This window comes from Sus scrofa, chromosome 2 (genome assembly GCF_054392235.1).
Source record: "Sus scrofa isolate SSC_HxYL_T2T_F1_AM1 chromosome 2, Sscrofa_HxYL_maternal_Yorkshire_Landrace_v2.0, whole genome shotgun sequence".
NCBI lineage: Eukaryota > Metazoa > Chordata > Mammalia > Artiodactyla > Suidae > Sus > Sus scrofa.
This window is the reverse complement of record NC_139384.1, coordinates 69,599,210-69,622,964: the sequence shown is the minus strand read 5'-3', so window position 1 is coordinate 69,622,964 and position 23,755 is coordinate 69,599,210. Positions and strand designations below refer to the sequence as shown.

The 23,755-nt window shown below is 47.8% G+C and overlaps 1 protein-coding gene across 50 annotated transcripts in view; it reads left to right on the top strand.

Annotated features, from left to right (window-relative positions):
* Positions 1-23,755, top strand: part of MYO9B (myosin IXB) — a 111,919-nt gene that overhangs the window by 48,425 nt on the left and 39,739 nt on the right. For all 50 annotated transcript variants that reach the window (XM_085012416.1, XM_085012410.1, XM_085012436.1 and 47 more), the window contains exons 3-8: positions 6,910-7,004; positions 15,889-15,951; positions 16,455-16,554; positions 16,819-16,919; positions 21,732-21,861; positions 23,609-23,698. In XM_085012416.1, the coding sequence (XP_084868542.1) occupies positions 6,910-7,004; positions 15,889-15,951; positions 16,455-16,554; positions 16,819-16,919; positions 21,732-21,861; positions 23,609-23,698 (579 nt within the window). The remainder of the gene's footprint in view (positions 1-6,909; positions 7,005-15,888; positions 15,952-16,454; positions 16,555-16,818; positions 16,920-21,731; positions 21,862-23,608; positions 23,699-23,755) is intronic.

The following is a 23,755-nucleotide window of genomic DNA, read 5'->3' as shown; positions in this document are numbered from 1 at the left end:
TAGGGATCTGGCGTTGCTGCAAGCTGTGGTGTAGGTTGCAGACATGGCTTGAATCCCAAGTTGCTGTGGCTGTGGTGTAGGCCCACAGCCACAGCTCTGATTCGATCCCTACCTAGCCTGAGAACTTCCATATGCTGCAGCTGTGGCCCTAAAAATAAAAGGAAAAAAAAAATCTTTTGCAGGGAGTTCCCTGTTGGCTCAGCAGGTTAAAGACCTGGTGTTGGAGTTCCCATCGTGGCACAAAGGAAACAAATACAACTAGGAACCATGAGGTTGAGGGTTCAATCCCTGGCCTGGCTCAGTGGGTTAAGGACCCGGCATTGCTGTGAGCTATGGTGTAGATCGCAGATGTGGCTCGGATCTGGCGTTGCTGTGGCTGTGGCGTAGGCCGGTGGCTACAGCTCCGATTCTACCCCTAGCCTGGGAACCTCCATATACTGCGGGTGTGGCCCTAAAAAGACAAACAAACAAAAAAGACCTGGGGTTGTCACTCCTGTGTCACAGGTTCAGTCTCTGGTCAGGGAACTTTTGCAGGCCACGGGTGTGGCCAAGAAAATTTTAAAAGGTAAAAGAAAGAACTTTTTGTGTGTGTGTCTTTTTAGGGCTGCACCTGCGGCATGTGGAAGTTCCCAGGCTAGGGGTAGAATCGGAGCTGTTACAGCAACGCCAGATCCAAGCCACGTCTGCAACCTAAGACACAGCTGATGGCAATGCCAGATCGCTGACCCACTAAGCAATGCCAGGGATCGAACCTGCATCTTCATGGGTAATAGTCAGATTTGTTTCCGCTGAGTCAGGACGGTAACTCCAGAAAAAACTTTTTTCAGTCTCCCAAAAGAACCTCAAAGGCAGAGGCAATTGGAAGAGAGTCAGACATCCCTCAGTGCTCTTGGCATCTTTGGCAGAGTGGGGGAGCCACCTGGGGGGTATCAGAAGAGGAAAGTGCTTCTTTGTTCATTTTACCTAGAAACCGTAACTGGGGGCGGAGGTGAATTATAGGGTCATCTCTTTATGGTTTTTTCCTTTTGCTGGGTAAACTTGTAGTGTGGCTCTGTATCTTTTTTTCCAAAGCATGTAACTTGTATTAGAAACATGTCTTTTATATTAAAAAAAAAAAAAAAAAAAAAAGGCGGGAGGAACATTTCTGAGCAAGCCAGAGGCCCTTCCCAAATAACACTTTGCCAGGGCTGTGGCTTTTCTGTGTGTGATGAGAAGACAGCACGAGCACGTGGCCTCCCCGCCCCAGTGCCAGATCACATCACACCGCTGCTGGCACCGGTGTCCCACTTCCTCCTCTCCCATCCATCCTCAGCTCCACATGACCCACCAGCCACACCAGCCACCCTGGAGCTTGGAGGCCACACACACCCCTGGCTACACAATAGCTCTCCTCGCTTCGCTTCAAGCGCCAGGCCAGCATTTCCTCTCCTCCGACGGACGGACGTATAATAGCACCAACCGGATATTTTTAGATCAGCTTTGAAAAGTCTCAGTGTGTGGAGACCGCATACCAGACGCATGAGGTCACTGGGCCCCCGCGCTGGTAATCGCAGAACCAGAGAGCTGGTGGGCTCTCACATCCCAAAGACATTCCCTCTTGTCCCCAGGATCCCAGGCCAGGCTATTGCTTTAGAAATCGCCACAGCGGCTTGTCCTGAATTCGGAAGGAACCGCTATGGTTCTTCCGGATGTGAACATGCATTTCTGGGGTGTCTCCACGGCAGGCCTGGAACCCCAGGCACTTCAGGGACTGAGCACTGGCCCCTGGAGAGAGCCCGCATTGGGTGGGACGTCCCTTCACCATCTGTTTGTAGTTAGGACAGCCAGGACTTCACATGCTCGTTTGTGGGTGCTCCTTTTATCACAGAGCAGTCCTGCCCTCAGCTCAGCCATCACCCTGCAGGATCTGGAAGGAAAGGAGGAGACAGATCTGCTGTCTGCTTTTCCCAGTGCAGCAGCTCAAGAGCCAGAAGCTAGCTTCACCCCAGAAGCTAAAACTAGCAAAAGTAGGAGATTAAACCTGAAAGGAGTTCCCGTTGTGGCTCAGTGGGTTAAGGATCTAGTGTTGCCTCATGCTGCAGCGTAGGTTGCAGATATGGCTGGGATCTGGCCTTGCTGTGGCTGTGGTGTAGGCCTCAGCTGCAGCTCCAATTCAACCCCTAGCCCAGGAACTTCCATATGCCACAGGTACGGCCATAAAAAGAAAAAGGAAACCTGGAAAGACAGTTTTCTTCCCCCAGGGTACCCCTCAGCGCCTGCAACTCACATGGGGGCCCTCATTATAGGAGGGGGCCCAAGACCACCCAACCCTGCAAATCCCTCTTACCCCTGTCTGTACATTAGCAGAGCTTCTCAAGCCTGGCAATTTGGCTATCACTGGGGACATTTGGGGTTGTCAAAGATGCCACTGGCATCTGGTGGGTTGAGGCCAGGGATGCTGCTCAAAACCCTGCAGTGCCAAGAACGGCCCCTCCCCAGAGATTGATCCGACCCCAAGTAGCAGCTGTGCTGAGGCCGGGAACCCTGCACCAGGTTCCCCAGACACTTGGGAGAGCAGGGCAGACTGAGGCCCAGCCCCCAGCAGCTGGCCAGTATCTCAGTCACACCAGGTCCTGGTGAAGAAGAGGGAGTGTGGGCTCAAGTCTGGGTTCTGTCTCCATAAGGCCATGTGGAGACACCGCACCCCCCCTGGAAGGTACGCCCTTTTGCAGTTGGGCCGGGTTGCCTCTCCGAGGCCTCCTCTTCTTGGCAATTTGGTGATTTGTTCAGATTTTACAGTGAGGCCCATTTCTGGCATTTGGAGCCTCAGGGGCAGCAGAGCAGGAAGTCACTCATCCTATGACCTGATCAGCAGGGAGCATGAGCAACGCGTGGGCCCAAGCAGGGCCACTGCCCTGATCTTGAGCCCTTGCTAAGTGGAGCCATTTTCTGAACGTATCCCAGGCCTGCCAGCAGGCCCTTTGTTCATGGGGCTTTGATGGGGCTTCTACCTTCAAGAGGTCACACCAGAAGCTCTGATCAGTGATCTACCCACACCCGTCCCCCCTGCTGAATGAGGGCTTCAGGAAAACCCCGGCTCCTCTAATCTCTCTCGTCCTGACTCCCCTGAGAGCCTGGCCACCTCTCTCCACCCAGCCCTTGTCCCCCACCCCAACAGACCCACAGACACACACACACACACATCCTGCAGCAGATCTTGGCAATGGCCTTCCCACCGCCTCCCAGCTGCAGCCTCCTTCCTCCCAGCCCTCCCTGTACGGCTCAGCCTCCTCAAACAAGCACATCAAAACAACACAGCCTAGAGTTCCTGTTGTGGCTCAGTGGGTTACGAACCCAGCTAGCATCCATCAGTATGCAGGTTCAATCCCTGGCCTCATTCAGTGGGTTAAGTATCTGGCGTTGCCACAAGCTGTGGATAGGTTGCAAACATGGCTCAGATCCAGCGTTGCTGTGGCGTAGACCAGCAACTACTTCTCCAATTCAACCCCTAGCCTGGCAACTAGCATATGCCATAGGTGTAGCCCTGAAAAGCAAAACAAATAAGCAGACAAACAAAACATGAGCCTGACACCCTTTTCGATGCTGCTAGGCTTCCCTTTCCACGTGTGACTTTTCACCCCGCCATGCCATCTCTGCCTGTCCCCTCATTGCCCAGCCTCACAGCCTCACCACTGGCCTGCTACTCCCCAACACAGGGAACCCCACTCCCTGGGCACCTTTCCAACCCTAAGTTCCCCCAAGGCACCACTGCACGTTCTCCCTGTCTGGGTACCACATGGGAATCGGGGAATCCCAGGAACTGGGAAGCAGGCAGAGGGTGTTCCCTGTCATAATCTGGATGGTGACCCCAGGGGGGACCCCATCAAGCCATAGGCTCTGCGCACTACATGGACATTCCTCCGGGTATTGGGAATGAAACCCTAGTTCGCACCACAACATGGACAAACCCCAAAAACATCATGTCGAGTGAAAGAAGCCAGACATGAAAGGCTGCCTAGTGTGTGCCTCCACTTCTGTGAGACGTCTAGGGCAGGCAAATCCACAGAGACAGAAAGCAGATGAGTGGTTGCCAGGGGCTGGGGATTGGCTGCTCATGGGGCTGGGGCTTCCTTTGGGGGGATGGAGATGTTCCGGCACTGGATAGAGGTGATGGTTGCACAGCGTTGTGAATGCACTCAATGCCACTGAGTTGTTCATTTTAAAATGCTTGGGTTTGAAGTTCCCATCGTGGCTCAGCAGGAACAAACCGAGCTGATATCCATGAGGATGCGGGTTCCATCCCCGGCCTCACTCAGTGGGTTAAGGAATCCGGTGTTGCCGTGAGCTGTGGTGTAGGTTGAAGATGCAGCTCAGACCCCCCTGTTGCTGTGGCTGTGGTGTAGGCTGGCAGGTGCAGCTCCGAGTCAACCCCTAGCCTGGGAACTTCCATATGTCTCGGGCGCAGCCCTAAGAAGACAAGATAAAATAAAATGCTTGGTTTTATGTTATGCCCATATTAGTCCAATTTTTTAAAATCTGGCTATGAACCAATTTGTCATCCCATGGAATTGTAAGACCCTTTCTAGGATGGGACCTGTCCCCAGGCTGGTGCCTGGAGCCCGCATCAACCAAGGGCCTTGCAAACTCTTGGCAAATAAATACTGTGGATACTAAATACTTTAAGCTTTATGGGCCAGACAGGCTCTGTCACAGCCACCCTGCCGTCACAGCACAAAAGCCATCATGACCGATCAGTAAATGAACAGGCCTGGCTGTGTGCCAATACACTTAATTTACGGACACTGAAACGTGAATAGAATTTTCACATGTCAGGAAATATTACTTTTCTTGGGGTTGTTTTCTTGTAAAAAACCATTTACAAATGTGAAAACCACTCTGGGCTCACAGGCAGTAGAAAAACATGCAGTGGACTGGATCTGGCCCACAGGCTGGGGTTTGCTCCATGAAAACAGTTATTACTGAAAAACAGTTCCTACAATTGACATTGCTAACGTCCAAGACTTAAAACTCGAGCCCCTCCCACAACCCACATACAAAGATAAAGAATCAGTCCACGATTGTTCATTAGGTTGGCAACAGAGGGACAGAAGGAAATATAAAGCGAGGTATATCTGCAGATGTGCTCCTATTTATATTTTGATGGAAACCATTAATGTGTGTACGTTTCTTTTGGCTGTGCTATAAGAATACATTGTTAAGTAATTCAGTACAGCATTACCTCCTTCCTAATACCTTAATAGTTTAGATTCCATAATGAATCCTCAAAGAAGCATTATACTTTGTATACTCTGTGGCTTTTTGTTGTTTGGTTCGGTTTTTTTATGGCCACACCCACCACATATGGATATTCCTGGGCCAGGGATTGAAGCCAAGCTGCAGCTGCAACCTACACAGCAGCTGTGGCAACACCAGATCCTTTAACCCACTGCGCCAGGCAGGGATTGAACCTGTGCCTCTGAAGCAACCTGAGCCACTGCAGTGAGATTCTTTTTCTTTTTCTTTTTTTTTTTTTTTTTTTTTTTTTTTGTCTTTTTGCCATTTCTAGGGCTGCTTCTGCGGCATATGGAGGTTCCCAGGCTAGGGATCTAATCGGAGCTGTAGCCACTGGCCTACACCAGAGCCGCAACAACTCGGGATCCGAGCCGCATCTGCAACCTACACCACAGCTCACGGCAACGCCGGATCCCCAACCCACTGAGCAAGGCCAGGGATCCAACCTGCAACCTCATGGTTCCTAGTTGGATTCATTAACCACTGAGCCATGACGGGAACTCCTGCAATGAGAGTCTTAACCCACTTTGCCACATCAGGAACTCCAGGAATGTAGGGGTTTTTTTGGGGTTTTTGTTTTGTTTTTTTTGCTTTTTAAGGCTGCACCCGTGGCATGTGGAAGTTCCCAGTCTAGGGCTCTAATCAGAGCTGTAGCTGCCAGCCTACACCACAGCCACAGCAACGTCAGATCCGAGCCACATCTGGGACCTACACCACAGCTCGCGGCAACACGGATCCTTAACTCACTGAGCGAGGCCAGGGATTGAACCCACAACCTCATGGTTCCTAGTCAGATTCGTTTCCGCTGAGCCATAACAGGAACTCCCAGGAATGTAGTATTTTAATCATAACTCTGCCAGTATCTTTATCTGGGGACCCGCTGCTATTTTTGTCTTTATGAAATTTTTGTCACCAAAAAAGGCAGGATTACATTTTTTCCCTTCCCTATTGAGTTTGTATAGTTATTCTTAGTTATCAAAATAAATTACTCATATTGCTTTGAGACTTTGAAATGGTAAATATTCATGATGCATGAAAAAGCATGACAGGTAACTGTATGATCTTAATTACATAAAAATGGATACTTCATTGTGTAGATACACAAACGAGACCTATAAACTGCTTGTGATTTTTGATAACTTTTTTTTTTTTGCTTCCTATTTGCTTGTGTTTTTTGGTTTCCTATTATACATGTTAGCTTGGAAAGCTTAGAAATGAATGTTGCTTCAGAGTTCCCATGGTGGCTCAGCAGTAACAAACCCAGCTAGTATCCATGAGGATACATGTTCGATCCCTGGCCTTGCTCAGTGGGTTAAGGATCCAGCATTGCTACACCTGTGGCATAAGTCCCAGCTCCAGCTCAGATTCAGTCCCCTGGCCCGGGAACTTCCATATGCCACAAGTGCAGCTGAAAAAGAAACAAACAAAAAAAAGCTTAAAAAAAAAAAGTAAGTACATTGGATGCGCTACCTACCTTTGTATTTTCTGGGTCTCACCTAGAGTCACTGAGTGGACTTCCAGGCAAGCCAGGGTCCACAATACCCAGAGGGATCCCCACCCCCACCCCAAAGCGCCAGGCTAAGGCCTCTAGAAATTCCATCCCCACAATCTGAAAACCTACTTTTGTTTTCCTCACAGGCCTTCGGAAATGCTAAAACAGCCCACAACAACAATTCCAGCCGATTTGGGAAATTCATCCAGGTCAACTATCTGGAGAGTGGCATCGTGAGAGGGTGAGTTGTCAGCCGCCCACCCTGCGCACTCCGCCCTCAGTCTAGGGTTCTGAGCTTCCCTGCAGCGTGGAGCCGGGAGCTGGGTGCTGAAACCATGGCCTTGCGGGCACTAGTGAATTGTACGGGGAAGCAAGTGTACTTTTCAGCCATTGATGTGAAAGTGTGAGGTGGGAAGAGTCACTGGGAAAGGGGCAGCACCTTGGAAATCAACCCTACCTACCCAAGGCATCCCTTGGGGCATTTACCATAGGCCCAGGGACCCATGGAGTAAGTACAGTGAGCATGGCATCATGGTCCTGGCATGGTGGGGTTTGCGAAGGGCAGGCAAGGGTACACCAACCTATTTCCTGGTCTTGATGTTTCTAATTCAGTGGGTCTAGGGATGCCACAAGGAGAGTTGATGTAGACTCTGGCATTTGACAGAAGTGCCCCTTTAGTCAAAAGGAGATATGATGCCAGGTAGCAAAGTGAGGAAGTTGTCTGGGGAAGTACTAAAATGAGGTGTTGTGTGGAAAGGAGGGAGGATAGATACATTGATGGATGGATGGATTTGTGGGTGGGTAAGTGAATTCATTCATGGATGGATGGATGGGTGGATGGATGGATGGATAGATGGTTGGGTAGATTCATGAATGGGTGGAAGGATGGATTCATGGATAGGTGGATGAATGGGTAGATTCATGAATAAGTGGATGGAATCATTGGTAGATAGGTAGATTCACGAGTGGATAGATTGGTACGTTGATGGATTCAGATGGATAGATGGATGAGTGGGTGGGTGTGTGGGTAGGTGGTAACTAGATTGTGAAGTGGCTGCTGGTGGAAGTTAAAACAGATCAGCATTTTGTGCCAGAAATGTGAGTTCCTTAGGTGGGGTCACAGTCACATCAACTAAATGTGTAGCATTGAAATTGTGTTCATTTTAACTCTGTGCAACGGTCCTGCTTATGAAAATATCTGGCAGCTTTATACAGTTAATTAATGTTAAAAGGAATTAGCTATTTTATCATAGTATTTAAGTTGAAATGTCATTTCAGAATTCAGTTCAGTAGGGTTTTTTTTAATGTATATTCTGGGTAGTTTCAGTTAGTTTTAAAATATGTAATTATGATTTAATACCGCAGTGTTTAGGAATTTTTTTTTTTTTTTTTTTTTTTTTTTTGTCTTTTTGTCTTTTTGCTATTTCTTTGAGCCGCTCCTGAGGCATATGGAGGTTCCCAGGCTAGGGGTTGAATCGGAGCTGTAGCCACTGGCCTACGCCACAGCCCACAGCCACAGCAACACGGGATCCGAGCCACATCTGCAACCTACACCACAGCTCACGGCAACGCTGGATCGTTAACCCACTGAGCAAGGGCAGGGACCGAACCCGCAACCTCATGGCTCCTAGTCAGATTCGTTAACCACTGCGCCACGACGGGAACTCCAGGAAATTTTTTTTAAGGGCTACACTCGCAGCATATGGAAGTTCCCAGGCTGGGGGTCAAATTGAAGCTACAACTGCTGGCCTATGCCACAGCCACAGCAACACCCGATCCTTAACCCACTGAGCGAGGCCAGGGATTGAACCTGCATCCTCATGGATACTAGTCAGGTTCATAACCAATGATCCACGATGGGAACTATGGAAATTTTTTAATATGCAAAGATCTTATGAGCCGATAAAACTATTTCAAAGTGTGGGGGGAAAAAGTATTTCAGCACAGTCCATTGCCTGGTACTAGAAGGCACCCCTCGCCCTCTGCATCCTGGTGTGAGGGTCTGCAGTGACAGTGGGATTTGCAGAGGCTCCAGGTGATGCTCTGAGCAGCAGGATAAGAAGCCTTAAATGTTATATGTAGGAAGAGCTGAGCAATAGGCCCCTGGAGGCCGAGAGAAGGCATTGATGTTTCAGGAAAGGAGAGGTCCTCTAAGAGGATTGATTTCAAAATCCACCTAAACTTAGAGTTCCTGCTGTAGCTCAGCAGGTTAAGAACCCGACTGGTATCCATCAGGATACCAGTTCGATCCCTGGCCTGACTCAGTGACCTAGGGATCTGGCATTGCCATGAGCTGTGGTATAGGTCCCGGACACAGCTTGGATCCCGTGTTACTGTGGCTGTGGCATAGGCCTCCAGCTGCAGCTCCAATTCAGCCTCTAGCCTGGGAACTTCCATTTGCTGCAAGTGCAGCACCCCAAAAAAAACAGGTCCACCTAAACCTGCCTGATGATCCTTTCAGTTGATGGTGTATATTTAAGACAAGAACAGCAATGTTGTTTTCCCAAATACTGCAGCCGCTGGCTTCTTACCCCCACCACACCTCCCCACCCCTCACCCCCCGCTGCCCAGACTGCAACAGCAGTCTGGCCCTCGATAAATGCCGCCTCTGCTCTGGCCTCTTAGCCCTCAGGGATACTTGGAAGCAGGCGGTTCTTCCCATGGCCTGAGCCCCTCCAGGAATCATTGAGGGGTCTCTCCCCAAATACTGCTGGGCCCAGCTTGGCATATGCATGGGCGGAGCCACCCACCTGTTCCCACTTATCCTGCAAGTCTCAACCTTTCCTCCACATAGACCCTCACTCCTTATTATATTTTATATATATATATTTTATATATATATGTGTGTATATATATTTATATATATGTATATATATTTTTATATATATATGTGTGTATATATATATATTTTTTTTTTTTTTTGCTTTTACTTTTTTTAGGGCCACACCCATGGCATATGGAAGTTCCCAGGCTAGGGGTCAAATCGGAGCTGTATCCGCTGGCCTACACCAGAGCCACAGCAACACCAGATCCAAGCCGCGTCTACAATCTATACCACAGCTCACGGCAGTGCTGGGTCCTCAACCCACTGAGCAAGGCCAGGGATCGAACCCACAACCTCCTGGTTGCTAGTCAGATTCGTTTCTGCTGCATCATGACGGGAACTCCATTATTATATCATTTTTTTGTTTTTGTTTTTTGCTTTTTAGGGCCACAAGTGCAGTATATGGAAGTTCCCAAGCTAGGGGTCGAATTGGAGCTGCAGCTGCCGGTCTACACCATAGTCACGGTAACACAGGATCCAAGCCGCATCTGCAACCTGCACCACAGCACACAACAGTGTCGGATCCTTAATCCACTGACCGAGGCCAGGGATGGACCCCACATCCTCATGGATCCTAGTCGAGTTTGTTACTGCTGGGCCACAATGGAAATTCTCCTCACTCCTTATTTTAAATTTATTTTAAATAGGGGTCGATATTTTGCCACATTGCAGAGGCTTGTGGGAGACGCCCAGAGTTATCTCACTGGGCAGACGACACAGAAACAGTTTCTGTAGTTTCAGGGGCTCCCTTAAGGGGAAGCAGAGACTCCAAGAGGCTGCTTCACATTTTCCCAGGTCCCGGGGCTGGCTCTTCGGTCCCCAGGCTGGATGCCAGAGCCGTCGCTGCCAGTGGGCACCACTCCCTAACTCCTCCACACAGCTCCCTCCTTTCTCTGGACTCTTTTTTGTGTTCTATGGCTTTTTGAAACAATGTACCCCAAACTCAAAATAATAAGAGTTTATTCTCTCACAGTCCTGAAGGTCAGAAGTCCAAGTGTGTGGGCAGGGCTGGGCTCCCCCTCCAGTAGGTCTTGGGGAGGATCCCTCCTGGGCTCTTCCAGCTTCTGGGGGCCCCAGGCATCCTTGGCTTGTGGCTGCATCACCCCAGTCTCTGCCTCTATCTTCACAAGGGCCTTATCCCCTGTGTCTCTCTGTGATCTCTTCTGTCTTTTAGGACTCTTGGATTTTTTTTTTTTTTTTTTTTGTGGCAGGGGGTGCTGCACCTGCAGCATATGGAAGTTCCCAAGTTAAGGGGCGAACTGGAGCTGCAGCTGAGGCCTGCGCCACAGGCACAGTTATGCCAGATCCAAGCCACGTCTGGGACCTATACCACAGCTTGTAGCAGCACCAGACCCTTAACCCACTGATAGAGGCCAGGGATTGAACCCACATCATCAGCAAGCTGGCAGGTTCTTAGCTGGCTGAGCCACAACAGGAACTCCCTTGTCCTTGGATTTAGGGCCCATTCAGACCATGGAGGAAGATCTCATCCCAGATCCTTCACAATGAAGATCTGTTAAGATCTTCATTCACCATCACAGCCACACATTCCAGGTAGACTTACCTTCTGGGGTTTACCCTTCGACCCAGCACACCAGTGTGGCTGGCCCTCAGCTAGGTGGCCAGCCTGCCCTGCCTGCCTCAGCTCTCGTCAGGCTCAGGGCTGCTGGCCCTGGGGGACTGGGTCTCGTAGACCAGCTTCTAAGAGTCCTATCTGTGGCCTCAGATTCAGGAAAGGAAGTCCTGCCTCAGCCTTTGACCATGGCCTGCCCACACTCTGAGGAGGGTGGTGCACTTCCCGTCCAGCCGTGAGGAGCAGGCCCAGACCCGGTTCTGCTTTTGGGCCAGTGACACTTCTCAATGCCACTTCCCGCCAAGGCCAAGGGTCAGGGGCAGTCCAAGCCTTCCCTCAGTTCCCCAATTTGCAAGACAACTTCCTGTGGGCTCAGAGGCTCAGGCTACCTCCCTCCTGTGGAGTCCCAGGCAGCATGTGGCCTCTCCCAATTTTTTTTATTTTTTCCTTTTTACGGCTGCACCTACAGCATATGGAAATTCCCAGGCTAGGGGTTCAATCAGATCTGCAGGGGCCAGCCACAGCCACAGCAAAGCTGGATCCGAGCCACATCTGTGACCTGTGCTACAGCTTGAGGCAACACTAGATCCTTAACCCACTGAGTGTGGTTAGGGATCAAACCCACATCCTCATGGATACTGGTTGGGTTCTTAACCCTCTGAGCTACAACGGGAACTCCTCTCCCAATTTTTAGTACCTCATTCACCAATAGGAGTCACAGTGCCTGTCCAGGGGCGGTTGGGGGGAAGGTTAAATCCAGGGCATTAAATCCCTGCAAAATAGTGCCTAGAAACTCACAGAATTCAAGGAAAGGGTTCTTCTGTTTGTTTGTTTTTAGGCAAGAAATAGATTTATTAAAATAGGACACTTGCGAGAAATGCAAGCAGGGAGGCACAGAAGCTCTGCCTCAAGGAAAGGTCGTGTCTCCATTATCACTGAGAGTGTGGTTGCAGGGGTGCCTTGTCCCTGCCCCAGCACCCACACAGCCTCATCTCCCCAACAGCCACACACCCAGATCCATCTGGGGACTCAATCAATCTCAGATCATATAGGACTGCAGTATTTACTATTGAAAAAAATCCATAGGGAGTTCCCGTCGTGGCGCAGTGGCTAACTAATACGACTAGGAACCATGAGGTTGCAGGTTCCATCCCTGGCCTTGCTCAGTGGGTTAAGGATCCGGTGTTGCCGTCAGCTGTGGTGTAGGTCACAGACACGGCTCAGATCCCCCGTCGCTGTGGCTGTGGCTCTGGCTAGGCCAGTGGCTACAGCTCCAATTCGACCCCTATCCTGGGAATCTCCATATGCCGCGGGAGCGGCCCTAGAAAAGGCAAAAAAACAAAAAGAAAAAAAGAAAAAGAAAAAAAATCCATGTATGTCGGGTTAGTAGACTATTACATTTAGAATGGATGGGCAATGAGGGCCTATTGTACAGAACAGGGAACTGTGTCCAGTCTCTTGGGATACAACATGATGGTGGATGATATGAGAAAAAGAATGTATGTATATGTATGACTCTGTCATTTAGCTGTACAACAGAAATTGGCACAACGTTGTAAATCAACTATAATTTTTAAAAATACCAAAAAAAGAAATCCATGTATAAATGCACCCACAATTCAAACCCATGTTATTCAAGGGTCAACTCTATATATTAAATGAGTCTTTTTTTTTTTTTCAATTGTAGCAAATCCAAACTGATCTTTTTTCTTTTTTTTTTTTTTTTTTTTTGTCTTTTTGCCTTTTTGCCTTTTCTAGGGCTGCTTCTGTGGCATATGGAGGTTCCCAGTCTAGGGGTCTAATCAGAGCTGTAGCCATCAGCCTTCACCAGAGCCACAGCAACATGGGATCTGAGCCGCGTCTGCAACCTACACCACAGCTCACGGCAACGCTGGATCCTTAACCCACTGAGAGAGGCCAGGGATCAAACCCCCAAACCTCATCATTCCTAGTCAGATTCGTTAACCACTGCGCCACAACGGGAACTCCAATCCAAACTAATCTCGATCAGTGGCTTCTTGGGAGTGGGTGGCAGGGAGGAATGACAGAGGGCCCAAGGAGACTTTTTGGGATGACCAATGTGTTCACTGTCTTGGTCATGGTGGTAGACCCACAGATGTTTGCAGTTCATCCATCACATACTTTGTCATGAATCAGTCGTACATAATAAAGCTGTTTGGGAATTCTCATTGTGGCTTAGTGATCATTCACCTGACTAGTATCCATGAGGACGCGGGTTCGATCTCTGTCCTCAATCAGTGAGTTAAAGGATCTGGCATTGCCATGAGCTGTGGTGTAGGTCGCAGACACAGCTCGAATGCCACGTTGCTGTGGCTGTGGTGTAGGTCAGTGGCTACAGCCCGGATTCGACCCCTAGCCTGGGAACTTCTATATGCCACAGGTGCAGTCCTAAAAAGACAGAGGAAAAAAAAAAAGCTCTTTGGGGGCAGGGAGGTTGTTTTTATTTATTTTCATTGTTTTTTTTAATTAAAGTATAGTTGACTTATGATGTGCTAATTTCTGTTGTATAGCAAAATGGCTTATACACATATATATGTCCGTGTGTGTGTGTGTGTGTGTGTGTCTATATGTCTATATATATATGTGTGTGTGTGTGTTGTGTTTTGCCCCAGGAGATGAGCTTAGGTTCCTTATGTATACAATAAGACTTTGTTGTTTATCCATTCTAAATGTAATAGTTTATATCTACTAAACCCAAACTCCCACCCCCTTGGCAACCACAGGTCAGTTCTTGTCCATGGGTCTATTTCTGTTTTGTAGACAGGTTCATTTGTGCCATATTTTAGATTCCACATATAAGTGATATCATATGGTGTTTGTCTTTCTCTTTCTGACTTCATTTATTTTGAGAATCTCTAGCTGTACCCATGTTGCTGCAAATGGCATTATTTTGTTCTTTTTTATGGCTGAGTAATATTCCATTATATATCTGTACCACATCTTCTTAATCCATTCATTTGTTGGTGGACATTTAGGTTGTTTCTGTGTCTTGGCCATTGTGAATAGTGCTGCAATGAACATAGGGGTGCATGTATCTTTTTGAATTATAGTTTTGTCCAGATATATGCCCAGGAGAGGAATTGCTGGATCATATGACAGTTCTACTTTTAGTTCTCTGAGGAACCTCCACATTGTTTTTATAGAGGTTGTACTAATTTACATTCCCATCAGCAGTATAGAAGGGTTCCCTTTTCTCCATACCCTCTCAAGCACTTGAGATGTGTTGACTTGCTACTGATGGCCAGTATAACCAGGGTGACATGGTACCTCACTGTAGATTTGATTTGCATTTCTCTGATAATTAGTGATGTTGAGCATCTTTTCATGTGACTACTGGACATGTGTATGTCTTCTTTGGACAAATATCTGTTTAAGTCTTCTGCTCATTTTTCAACTGGGCTGTTTTTTGCTGTTGTTGAGTTGTATGAGCTGTTTGTATACTTTGGAATTTAAGTCCTTGTCTGTTGCCTCGTTTGCAAACATTTTGTCACATTCCAGAGGTTGTCTTTTGGGTTTTTTTATGGTTTCCTTTATAATAAAGCTGTTATTGAAAATGATGTAGATTACGTAAGGACCCAGTCAAAACTCACCCCATTGCACTCTTCTCAGTATATATAGTTGATCATATATCAGTAATCAATAAAGCTGTTTAAAGAATAGAAAAGTCAATCCATTATCTTATATTTAGATTTTCAGTTGGAGAAACATTTCATTACTGGGGAGATGGTAGGAGTGGGGACCTCCCAGTATTATTCATGAGCACGTGCAAACAATCACTTCATTTCCTGCCACCTGGGAGGCATTCTGGGTGATGCCAGGGCGGGCTTCCATACAGCTGTCAGCCCAAATCTGGTCTGGGGAGCAGAAGTGGCCAGCCCAGCTTCCTTATTTTTATAAATGGTAATGGTAGGGGCCAACTACATTTATGGTGATTGGATTTACTCTAACGAGTGAGATGGGGAGTCCGTCTTGGGGTTCAGCAGTAACGACTAGTATCCATGAGGATGAAGGTTCAATCCTGGCATGCTCAGTAGGTTAAGGATCCAGTGTCGCCATGAGTTGTGGTGTAGGTTGCAGATGCCACTCAGATCCTGCATTGCTGTGGCTGTGGTTGTGGCTGGCAGCTACAGATCTGATTCAACCCCTAGCCTTGGAACTTCCATAAGCCACATGTGCAGCCTTAAAAAAAATTAAAAAAAAAAAAAAAGAGAGAGAAAGTGAGACGGTATTTCCAACACTTAGGTTGCTTAGATTGCTTATTTATAACACTTAAGGTAATTACTTTAACTTGCAATATCACTGTATTTACCTTGCATCCAAGAATGTTAATCTACAGCTGGCTTTAACATGCTAACAAATCCCTCTGTTTCTTCAAGGGAACTATTTTATTATTTTATTTTATTTCATCTTTTTAGGGCCGCACCCGCAGCATATAGAGGATTCCATGCTAGGGGTCTAATCAGAGCTACAGCCACCAGCCTACGCCATAGCCACAGCAACGCAAGATCCGAGCCATGTCTGTGACCTACACCGCAGCTCACAGCAACACCGGATCCTTAACCTCCTTAACCCACTGAGCGAGGCCAGGGATCAAACCTGAAACCTCATGGTTCCTAGTCAGATTTGTTTCCGCTGCGCCACAATGGGAACTCCAGGAACAATTTTAAAATATAGCACTTCCTTCTTCTTTTTCCCTCTTCATGACAGAGCTGTTGTTGAAAAGTACCTGCTTGAAAAGTCTCGCCTGGTCTCTCAAGAGAAGGATGAGAGGTAGGAGTATGTTTCCTCCGTGATCTGTCTTGTCGTCTGCCTTTCTTCCCTACGAAGGAGCAAACCAAATGTTCTGAGGTCAGAAAACCCTGTGGGAGGCCACGGCCAATCCAGGAGCATGAGCTTTGCCACCTCTCCTGCTTATTTTTGTGCCTCCCTCGGGCTTCTACCTGGAGTCAGTGCTCACATGTCTGCCAGAAAGAGGTTAGATCAGCAGCATCTCTGATCCATAGCAAGACATACGAGTGAGACAGACACGCACCCCCTGAGGAATCTAGACACTGAAGAAGTTTATGGTTTGGTTTTCTGGGTTGTTGGGGGGTTTTCCGTTTTTCGTTTTTTCTAAGACATAATAAGAATCGACTTATTGTCTCAAATATGTATGTAGTTGAGGTGCTTTTTCCTCCCTGGTGTGGCCTCCAAAGCAATATTCGTGGTGGTTTGAAGAGTAGCTGTGGCTCGGCCTCCAAAAACAACTTCTTCCTCCTAATTTTGACCTACAGGAACTACCACGTGTTTTATTATTTGTTACTTGGCGTCAACGAGGAGGAGCGTCAGGAATTTCAGCTCAAGCAGCCTGAAGATTATTTCTACCTCAACCAGGTAAACAGCCCCAAGCCCCAGCCACAAACGCAGCCTCTGTTCCCCACCGGCTGTTTACGTGCTGCCAGGAGGTCAGAGGACGTCCGCCTTGGCCCTCTCCGGCCCCCAAACCGGCACCAAGGAGGCCCAGAGGGGGCGGCATAAAGGAGCCCATTCATTCCCCGGGTCCTGGGCCCCGCCCCATCGGCTCCAGCCAAAATCATCCTCGCATGCCACCCTCACCAGCCCAGAAGTACCCAGAGCCCCGCCGACTTTGTTTTTCAGCATAACTTGAAGATCGAAGATGGGGAGGACCTGAAGCACGACTTTGAAAGACTCAAGCAGGCCATGGAGATGGTGGGCTTCCTCCCTGCCACCAAGAAGCAGTAAGTGGATGGGCCCAGGTGCCCTTTCCATCTTCCACCCAGGCACCCCCAGGTTTACCAGGCACTCTGAGATCTGACCCACACCCTCGAAGGAGCCTCACTAAGGAGAGTAGCCCAGTGACAGTGAACACATGGAAGGGGACTCTGGTCATTAGCCACTAGCAGATGCCAATTAAAACCACAGGGCATTGGCGTTCCCATTGTGGCTCAGCGGTAATGAACCCGACTAGTATCTGTGAGGATGCAGGTTTGATCCCTGGCCTTGATTAGTGGGTTAAGGATCCGTCGTTGCTGTGGCTGCAGTGTAGGCCGGCATCTGCAGCTCCGATTCAACCCCTAGCCTGGGAACTTCCATATGCAGCAGGTGCAGCCCTAAAAAGCCCAAAAAAAAAAAAAAACCCACAGGGCTGAGAGTTCCCTTGTGGCACAGTGGGTTAAGGATTCGGCATCACTGCAGCAGCTTGGGTTGTTACTGTGGCACAGGTTCATTCCCTGGCCTGGGAACTTCCACATGCCACAGACATGGACAAAATGAAAGAAAGGAAGAAAGAAAAAGAAAAATCTCTGGAAAAGTCAGTTAATACATTAAAAAAAATTTTTTTTAAACCCACAGGGCTTTTCAAAGGTCATTTATCGTTTAAATAATCTTTTTTTTTTCTTTTTTTTTTTTTTTTTTTGTCTTTTTAGCTATTTCTTGGGCCACTCCCACGGCATATGGAGGTTCCCAGGCTAGGAGTTGAATCAGAGCTGCAGTCACTGGCCTACGCCAGAGCCACAGCAACGTGGGATCCGAGCCACGTCTGCAACCTACACCACAGCTCACGGCAACGCCGGATCGTTAACCCACTGAGCAAGGGCAGGGATCGAACCCGCAACCTCATGGTTCCTAGTCAGATTCATTAACCACTGCGCCACGACGGGAACTCCTCGTTTAAATAATCTTAATCCCCATATTAACAAATTAACTAACAGATGCTGTTTATTGGCAGAAAAACTACACTATCTCAATAGATGCAGAAAAAAATCCAATAAAATTAAATTTACTCATATGTATTTATATTAAAAAAAAAAAAAGCCCACAGGGATATACTTCACATTACAGAGTTGTCCACTTTAAGAACAGTCAGGGGAGTTCCTGCTTTGGCACAGTGGGTTAAGGATCCAGTGTCATCTCTGTGGCAGCACAGGTTCAATCCCCAGCCCAGCAGAGTGGGTTAAGGATCTGGTGTGGTATAGGTCACAGCTACAGCTCAGATTTGATCCCTGGCCCTTCCATACGCCTCCGGTACACCCAGGGATTAAAAAACAAAACAGTCAGAACCAGAGTTCCCTGGTGGTTCAGCAGGTGAAGGATATGGCATTGTCACTGCTGTGGCTCAGGTCACTGCATGGTACAGGTGCAATCCCAGGCTCCAGAACTTCTGCATGCTGCAGGTAGAACCAAAAAAAAAAAAAAAAAAAATGGTCAAGAAGGAAAATTTTATTTTTTCTTTGGCCACACCCATAGCATGCAGAAATTCCCAGGCCAGGGATCAAACCTACACCACAGCCATGACCAAGCCACAGCAGTCTCAATGCCGGATCCTTAACCCACTAGACCACCAGGGAGCTCCAAGAAGGCAAATTTTATATGATGTGTATTGTACCACAATTAAAAACGGCTTGGCGTTCCCGTCATGGCGCAGCAGAAACAAATCCAACTAGGAACCATGAGCTTGCAGATTCGAACTCTGGCCTCACTCCGTGGGTTAAGGATCCAGCGTTTTTAGCGTTGTCGTGAGCTGTGGTGTACACCGGCAGCTGTAGCTCCAATTAGACCCCTACCCTGGGAACCACCATATGCCGCAGGTCCAGCCCTAAAAAGACAAAAAACAAACAAACAAAAGCTATTTTCCTCGAGTTCTTGCTGTGGCACAATGGGACCAGTGGCATCTTTGGAGCTTTGGGATGCAGGTTCAATCCCCAGCCCAGTACAATGGGTTAAGGATCTGGGGTTGCCGCAGCTACAATTTAGGTCACAACTGCAGCTCGGATCTGATCCCTGGCCTGGGAATTCTATTTGCCTTGAGGCAGCCAAAAAAGGGAAGAAAAAGGTTTAACCTCTTCAAAACCTCATGGAGTATTTTCCACACCTGCCCAGGCAACCAAGATACCCAGAAGGAAAGCTTCTGCCCAGTGTGCCACTGGGAGAGCACAAATGGGGCCAGCCGCTGTGGAAAAACTTTTGACAGTTTCCGCTACGGATGTGTGTACACAGCCAAACGCATACATTTGCTCACCCAAAAACACCCACATGAATGCACATAGCCTCATTTACAATAGCCACCAAACCCAGAAACCCTCCCAAATGCCTGCCAACCAGAGATTAAATAAATAAACACATTGCAATATATCCCCTCTGGAGAGGGGCAGATAATAAATATTTTCAGCTTTCTGGGCCAGGCAGCCTCTCTTGCATCTTTTTTGTATTCTGTTTTGTTTCTTAACGACCCTTTAAAAGCTTAAGAACCATTCTGGAGTTCCCGCTGTGGCACTGTAGGTTAAGAATCTGACTGCAGCGGCTCAGGTCTCTGTGGAGGTACAGGTTCAATTCCCATTCTGGCACAGTAAGTTAAAGGATCCAGCATTGCTGAAGCTGCTGAAGCTGCTGCAGCTCGGATACAATCCCTAGCCCAAAAACTTCCATATACCCTGCCCATTTAAAAAAAAAAAAAAATCTAGGAGTTCCTGTCATGGCTCAGTGGTTAACAAATCCGACTAGGAACCATGAGGTTGTGGGTTTGATCCCTGGCCTTGCTCAGTGGGTTAAGGATCCAGCATTGCCATGAGCTATGGTGTAGGTTGCAGACGTGGCTCGGATCCCACGTTGCTGTGGCTCTGGTATAGGCCAGCGGCTACAGCTCCGATTAGACCCCTAGCCTGGGAACCTCCATATGCTGTGGGTGCGACCTTAGAAAAGGCAAAAAGACAAAAAAAAAAATCTTAAGAACCACATTCTTAGATTAGGGCCTATACAAAAATGGGCCTTGGTCTCCCGGACTACCCCCCGCCCCACCGCAGCAGTGTTTCTCATTGGGGATCCGATTCTGCTCCCAGGGGATGCTTGGCGTTGTTTGGAGACATTTTTGAGTGTTTCACTACAAGTGTGGGGGATGCCAGGTGGGTGGAGGCCACGTGCCAGCAATGCCAAGGCTGAGAAGTGACAGCATTAAGAATGAACAATGCAGGAGTTCCTGTTGTGGCCCAGCAGAAATGAATCCGACTAGGAACCATGAGGTTGTAGGTTCAATCCCTGGCCGTAGTGGGTTAAAGATCCAGCGTTGCAGTGAGCTATGGTGTAGGTCGCAGTCACAGCTCAGATCTGGTATCGCTATGGCTGTGACATAGGCCGGCATCTGTAGCTCTGATTAGACCCCTAGCCTGGGAACCTCCATATGCCATGGATGAGGCCCTAAAAACACAAAAGACAAAAAAAAAAAAAAACAGCGCCAGAGTTCCTTTGTGTTTCACCGGGTTAAGAACCCAACGCTATCTCCATGAGGATGTGGGTTTAATCCATGGCCTTGCTCAGTGGGTTAAGGATCTGGCATTGCCACAGACTGCAGCATAGGTCACAGATCTGGCTCAGATCCGGTGTTGCTATGGCTGTGATGTAGGCCTCGGCTCTGATTCAGTCCCTGACCCGGGAACTTCCATATGCTGAAGGTGTGGCCATTGAAAAAAAGAGAGAGAAAGAAATGAACAATGCTGGAGTTCCTTGGCCTAGTAGTTAAGGATCTGGCATTGTCACTGCTATGGTCACTGTGTGTCATGGGTTCAATCCCTGGCCCAGGAACCTCCACATTCCGTGGGCTATATGTAAGTACCTGTGATTTCGTTGACATCAAATTCGTAGATGGTGTTAGATGTCAGGACAGCAGTTCCTCCGTGGGGGCTTCCAGGGTCTGCAGTGTTCTATTCCTTGGTCTGAGTGCTAGTTACAAGTAGCTATACATTGTGAGATACTTCATCAAAATTCGGGCTTAGGGAATGGTGAACTTTATTTTGTATGCATGTTATGCCTCCATTAAAAAAAAATTAGGAGTTCCCATCATGGTTCAGCAGTTAACGAACCTGACTAGGATCCGTGAGGACTCAGGTTCAATCCCTGGCCTTGCTCAGTGGGTTAAAGATCCAGCATTGCTGTGAGCTGTGGTGTAGGTCATAGACGCGGCTCGGATCCCGAGTTGCTATGGTTGTGACGTAGGCTGGCGGCTACAGCTCCAATTGGACCACTAGCCTGCGAACCTCCATATGCCACAGGTACAGCCCTAAAAAGAAAAACAAACAAACAAAAAATGAGTTCCTTACATGACTCAATGGTTAACGAACCCGACTAGGATCCATGAGGATGTGGGTTCAATTCCTGGCCTCGCTCAGTGGGTTAAGGATCTGGCGTTGCCATGAGCTGTGGTGTAGGTCTCAGACATGGCCCAGATCTTGCTGTTTCTGTGGCCTAAGCTGTCGGCTGTAGCTCCGATTCAACCCCTAGCCTGGGAACCTCCATATGTTGCGGATGCAGCCCTAGAAAGCAAAAAACAAATTAAAAAATTAGTAAGCACCCCCACTTCCCACTACCACCAAAAAAATAGAAATCTGTGCCTCCAAAATTCCATTCCACTGAGTGTCCCCAATGAAGGATTCAGCATTTTTCAGGCTTCGTGCGGTTTGATTGGAATTACTGGTTTTATGAATTCAGCCAAGTTCACTGGAAGCTTCTGATGTCTTACCATTGGGGAAGCTGCCCCAACCCAGGCTCCTTTTCTCCCCCAGGATTTTTTCCATCCTCTCAGCCATCCTGTACCTGGGCAATGTCACTTACAAGAAGAGAGCCACGGGCCGAGACGAAGGCCTGGAGGTTGGGCCCCCCGAGGTCCTCGACACGCTGTCACAGCTCCTGAAGGTACTGCCCCCTGTTCTCAGCCACAGTGACCCCCAAGGCCCAGAACTTCCTGCACTGGCTGCACTTCTGTAAACTGGAGCCTGTCTGCCTGCTTCCTCCCCTGGGCCATCACTGCCATGCCCCTTCCGCATTTCTTTCCTTTTTTCTTTTTTTTTTTTTTTTTAACTCAGGTATAATTGACATATGACATTATTGCAGTTTCAGCTACCCAACAAGGCTTCAGTGTTTGAATATGTTGAAAAATCACCACCAGGAGAGGTCCACTTAACATCTGCCACCCTAAACTTAGCTACAGAATTTTTTGTTTCTCTTGTGATGAGAACTTTTCAGATCTCCTCTTTTAGCAACTTTGTTATGCAAGTTGTACACTGCCTCCCCATGACTTATTTTATAACTGGAAGTTTATGCCTTTTGACCACCATCACATGCTTCATGCACCCTCCAGCACCAGCAACCACCAGCCTGTTCTCTGTATCTATGAGCTTGGGGCTTTGGGGAGGTTGTTTTTCATTTTTTCAGATTCCACGTAGAAGTGAGATCGTACAGCATTTGTCTTTCTCTGTCTGACTTACTTCACTTAGCATAATGCCTTCAAGGTCCATCCGTTCCTCATTTCTTGTTTTAAAATTTTTATTGAAATATAATTGATTTACCATGGTGTGTTAGTTTCAGATGTACAGCAAAGTGATTGATTCTTTTTTTAGATTCTTTCCCATTAGCGGTTATTACAAGATGATGAGCATAGTTCCTGGTCCTTGTTGGTTATCTACTTTCTGTATAGCAGTGTATTTTTTAATCCCAAACTCCTAATTTATTCCTCCCCCTGCTTTTTCCCCTTTGGTAACAGTAAGGGGTTTTTCTGTTTTTGTTTTTGGGGGATTTTTGTAGGTGATTTTTTTTTTTTTAATTAAAGCATAATTGATTGGAGTTCCCATTGTGGCTCAGCGGAAACAAATCTGACTAGTATCCATGAGGACGCAGGTTTGATCCCCAGCCTTGCTCAGCGGGTTAAGGATCCGGCGTTGCCCTGAGCTGTGGTGGAAGTCACAGATGTGGCTTGGATCTGGCGTTGCTGTGGCTCTGGTGTAGGCCGGCAGCTACAGCTCTGATTCATCCCCTAGCCAGGGAACCTCCATATACCATGGGTGTGGCCCTAAAAAGACACACACACACAAAGTATAGTTGATTTAAAACGTGCCTGTAAGTTTGTTTTTGACCACTCTTGGCTGTCAGTCAAGCCTGTGGGTGTGAAAATTCTGAGACACACCGAGTATAGCTCACACCGTGGGTTGGCAGCCCTGAGGGTGGGCTTTGGGCTCACTTCCTGGCCCAGCTGCTGGCGTCCCACCTTCCTCAGGCCTTGCCTCAGTGATACAAGGATCCAGTCAATGAGCTCCCCAGCTCCTCTCCTTTCTGGTTTTTTGTTTTTGTTTTTGTTTTTGTTTTTTAACTCATTTGTTTATTTATTTTTCAGTTGAAGTATAGTTGGTTTACAGTTTACAGTTGTATTAGTTTCTAGTATAGCACAGTGATTCAGATATCTGTGTCTGTCTGTGTGTGCGTGTGTTCTTTTTCAGATTCTTTTCCATTATAGGTTATTACAAGATATTGAATGTAATTCCCTGTGCTATATAGTAGGACCTTGTTGTTTATCTCTTTTATGTATAGTAGTATGTCTCTGTTATTGCCAAGCTCTTACTTTATTCCTCTCCCCACCCCCTTCTCTTCCTCCTTGACCTTGAAACAGGTGAAGCGAGAAATCTTGGTGGAAGTTCTGACCAAAAGAAAAACGGTGACTTCTAATGACAAACTCATCCTTCCCTATAGTCTCAGTGAGGTGAGCACTGCCCCAGCCTCTCATAGGGTGCTGGGTCCAAAAATATGAGTACAGAGG